General features: G+C 43.3%; 1 protein-coding gene across 1 annotated transcript in view; it reads left to right on the top strand.

Moving 5' to 3' along the window:
* GTF2E2 (general transcription factor IIE subunit 2) overlaps positions 1 to 4,154 on the top strand; it is a 78,593-nt gene that overhangs the window by 51,046 nt on the left and 23,393 nt on the right. The window contains exon 5 of the mRNA XM_003797672.3: positions 787 to 969. Coding sequence (XP_003797720.1) covers positions 787 to 969 — 183 coding nt within the window. The remainder of the gene's footprint in view (positions 1 to 786; positions 970 to 4,154) is intronic.

Genomic DNA, 4,154 nt, shown 5'->3' with positions numbered 1-4,154 from the left:
CCTACCACCTTAGGTGTATGTGGCTGGCACCTTAGCTACTTGAGCCACAGGCACTGACCCTCAGCTATTTTTGTTGTTGTTGTTGTAATTGTTGTTCGGCAGGCCCAGATGGGTTTAAACCTGCTTGCCTCAGCCCTAACCACTAAGCAACCTACGGGTGCCAAGCCTGTTTTTTTTAATTCTTAGCTATCTTGTCTTCCAAAAGAATGTGGATTCAGCTTTTTCCCAAGCAGTTGTAATAGAAATTATTTATTTCTGTTCAAAGAATTTATGTAAATAAAAAATAGTATCTTCAGCTCGGCGCCTGTGGCTCAAGTGGCTAAGGTGCCAGCCACATACACCTAAGATGGCAGGTTCGAATCCCCAGCCCGGACCCGCCAAACAACAATGATGGCTGCAACCAAAAAATGGCCAGGCGTTGTAGTGGGCGCCTGTAGTCCCAGCTACTTGCGAGGCTGAGGCAGGAGACTCGCTTGAGCCCAGGAGTTGGAGGTTGCTGTGAGCGTGATGCCACGGCACTCTGCCCAGGGGGATAGCTTGAGGCTCCCTCTCAAAAAAAAAAAAAATAGTATCTTCTATAAAAAGTGAGCACCATGTTGTTTTTTACCTACTGTTCTGGGATCCTGGATGCCCAGTATTTTAGATCTGGTAGTTTATATACACAAGATAATTTTCATTTGCCCTTGTGTTGGGTAGTGTTATATTTCTTAGGTAATCGGTAGAATTTAAGTACATATATATGAACTTTTCTTTTGTTAACATATCTAAATTGCATCACTGTTACAGGCATTAGTCAACAATCCCAAAATTGAAGTAATAGATGGGAAGTATGCTTTCAAGCCTAAGTACAACTTGAAAGATAAGAAGGCCCTGCTTAGGCTCCTAGACCAGCATGACCAGCGAGGATTAGGAGGGATTCTTTTAGAAGACATAGAAGAAGGATTGCCCAATTCCCAGAAAGCCGTCAAGGTAATCTCTCCTTCCTTTCTCTGTCTTAATGTAATTTGAATTAATAATGTCTTCTTGGTCTAGAGAAGATCACGCATTTAAAAATTTTTTTAAGTCTTTATCATATATTCATGAGGTTGTAGGGAGCCACTGGAAGATTAGAATTTGTCTTGTGCCACAAAGCAGGAAAAGGGTAGACATCTTTGTAATTTTTGTTGTTGTTGTTAGAGACAGAGTCTGACTTTGTTGCTCTCGGTAGAGTGCCGAGAGTGCAACCTCCAGCTCTTGGGCTTAGGTGATTCTTTTGCCTCAGTCTCCCAAGTAGCTGGGACTACAAGTATCTGCCACAATGCCTGGCTATTTTTTTTTTTGTTGCAGTTTGGCTGGGGTCAGGTTTGAACCCGCCACCCTTGGTATATGGGGCCAGTGCCCTACCCACTGAGCCATAGGCACTGCTCATCTTTTTGTAGTTTTAACACGTCTCTTGCTGTAGTATGATTGTTGATTCTTCAGACTATTTCTTAAAGTTTTTTGTAACATTGTCTTGTAAACAAGAGCTACTTAAATAATACTAATTCATTTGGAAACATTAATTTGGATTCTACCTAACAAATGCCAACAATATACCCTAAGTGCATGTACCCTCATATTACTCTGAATTAGTAAACATTGCTTACGTGCAGAATTAGAGGCATTAAAATGCAAAAGCATTGGTTAAGGACCTGGTGTTCTTAAAGTCGTAAAGGTGCTATCAGTTAAGGTTATAATGATACAGATTACATTTCTACTTGAAATTTGAAACTCATTTGGAAAGGCTGCTTTTTTCACATTCTTCACAATCGTTGATGATTGATGCCACCTTGTAAGCAGGTTTATTCTTTTTGCTACCCGTGAAGTAAAATTTATTCCTTTCTTTTGTGCTTTGTAGTAATTGAATTATACATGTGTTAGACCTTTTGGTATGTTGTACCTCAAGTCCCTGAGTCCGTATTTATTTTTTTCTATTCTGTTAATCTGTCATGTTCACTGATTTTTCTTTTTTACCTCCACTTTACTGTTAATCCCAATTGGTGCATTTTTTTTTTTTGATAACAGAGAGTCTTACTCTGTTGCCCTGGGTAGAGTGTCATGGCATCATCTTAGCTCACAGCAATCAATCTCAAATTCCTGGGCTCAAGTGATCCTCTTGCCTCAGCCTCTTGAGTAGCTGGGACTGTAGGCACCCACAATGATGGCTAGTTTTTCAACTTTTAGTAGAGATGGGGATCTTTTTTTTCTTCTTCTTTTTTTTTTTTGGAGACATAGTCTCACTTTGTTGCCCCCTGGTAGAGAGCTGTGGTGTCATACCTCACAGCAACCTCAGACCCTTGGGCTCAAGCGATTCTCTTGCCTCAGTCTTCCAAGTAGCTGGGACTACAGGCACTTGCCACAGCGCCTGGCTATTTTTACAGACAGGGTCTTGCTCTAGCTCAGGCTGTCTAGCTCCAACTTGTGAGCTCAGGCAGTCTGCCTGCTTTGGCCTCCCAGAGTGCTGGGATTATAGGCATGAGCCACCATGCCTGGCTAGAGATGGAGTCTTGCTCTTGCTTGGACTGGTCTTGAACTCATGAGCTTAAGTAATCTACCCTCTTTGGCTTCCCAGAGTGCTAGGATTACAAGTGTGAGTCACCACATCCAGGTGATTTTCTTATTTTAAAAATTATATTTTTTGTGGTGGGGCCCTGAGACCAGCCTGAGTGTGAGTGAGAGCAAGACTCTGTCTCTAGGGCAGCACCTGTGGCTCAGTGGGTGAGGCGCTAGCCCCATATACCAAGGGTGGTGGGTTCAAACCGGGCCTTGGCCAAACTGCACCAGAAATAGCTAGGCATTATGGTGGGCACCTGTAGTTCCAGCTACTGGGGGTGGGAGTGGTGGGAGGCTGAGGTAAGAGAATTGCTTAAGCCCAGGATTGGGAGGTTTCTGTGAGCTGTGATGCCACGGTGCTCTACCAAGGGCGATAGAGTGAAACTCTGTCTCAAAAAGAAAAAAAAAAAGGTCCTGTCTCTACTAAAAATGAAAAAACTGACTTGGCGCCTGTGGCTCAAGTGGCTAAGGCACCAGCCATGTACACCCAAGGTGACGGGTTCGAATCCAGCCGAGGCCCACCAAACAACAATGATGGCTGCAACCAAAACCTGGCCGGGCACTGTGGCGGGTGCCTGTGGTCCCAGCTACTCCGAAGGCGGAGGCAGGAGACTCGCTTGAACCCAGGAGTTGGAGGTTGCTGTGAGCTGTGATGCCATGGCACTTTACCCAGGGGGTAAGGGGGAAAGCTTGAGGCTCCTGTCTCAAAAAAAAAAAAAAAGAAAAGAAAAGAAATAACTGAGGCAAGTGGATCACTTGAACCCAAGAGCTTGAGATTGCTGTGAGTTATGATGCCATAGCACTCAACCCAGGGTGACAGAGTAAAACCCTCCCCTTCCCCCCACAAGAAGAAAGATTATATTTTTCAGTTCTAGAATTTCATTTTCGTTTTTTCTGATAGTTTCTCTTTCTTTGTTGAGATCTTGTGTTTATTTTTTTCATTCATTACAAGTACTCTGTTATACCTGTGAGCCATAGTTTCTAATACCTGCTTTAAAATTATTCTCTTCTGATTCCATAACTGAGTCATCTTGAGTCTGGTGGGCACTGACTTTTTCTCTTTCTCTCTCTCTCTCTCTTTTTTAATTGCTTAGCAAGCCCAGGTCAGGTTTGAACCCACCAGCCCTGGTGCACAGGGCCAGCACTCTAACACTCTAAACACTGAGCCACCAGCGCCCTTCTCTCTTTTTTTCCCTTTATGTCACTCTTGGTAATTTTAAGGTGATGTGTTGAATTAGCTACTCCGTAGTGTTTGGTTTTTTTTTTTGTTCAGGTTGAGGGTACAAAGAATTAGGTTACAGTGTTTGCATTTGTTAAAGTCTCTCTTAATAATTGTGTCCCACCCCCAAGGGGTGTGCCATACACCCTGATCTTGTGTCCATTAAGTGGGAGCACACCCATGTCACCTCCTTCCTCCCCTCTCCCCGCTTTCTTATTCCTTGGCCACCTCCCCCTACCTTCAGTTGATTTGAGTTTTTCTCTCATGTGGGTGTGTATTAGATTGTCTCCTGGCTTCATATTAGAATTGAGTACATAGGATTCTTCTCCATTCTTGTGATACTTTATTCTCTTTTTTTTTTTTT

This window comes from Otolemur garnettii, unplaced genomic scaffold, assembly GCF_000181295.1.
Source record: "Otolemur garnettii isolate 467f Iridium unplaced genomic scaffold, OtoGar3 scaffold00121, whole genome shotgun sequence".
In the NCBI taxonomy this organism is placed as follows: Eukaryota; Metazoa; Chordata; class Mammalia; order Primates; family Galagidae; genus Otolemur; species Otolemur garnettii.
The sequence above is the reverse complement of the archived record's forward strand: the minus strand, read 5'-3'. Positions and strand labels throughout refer to the sequence as shown.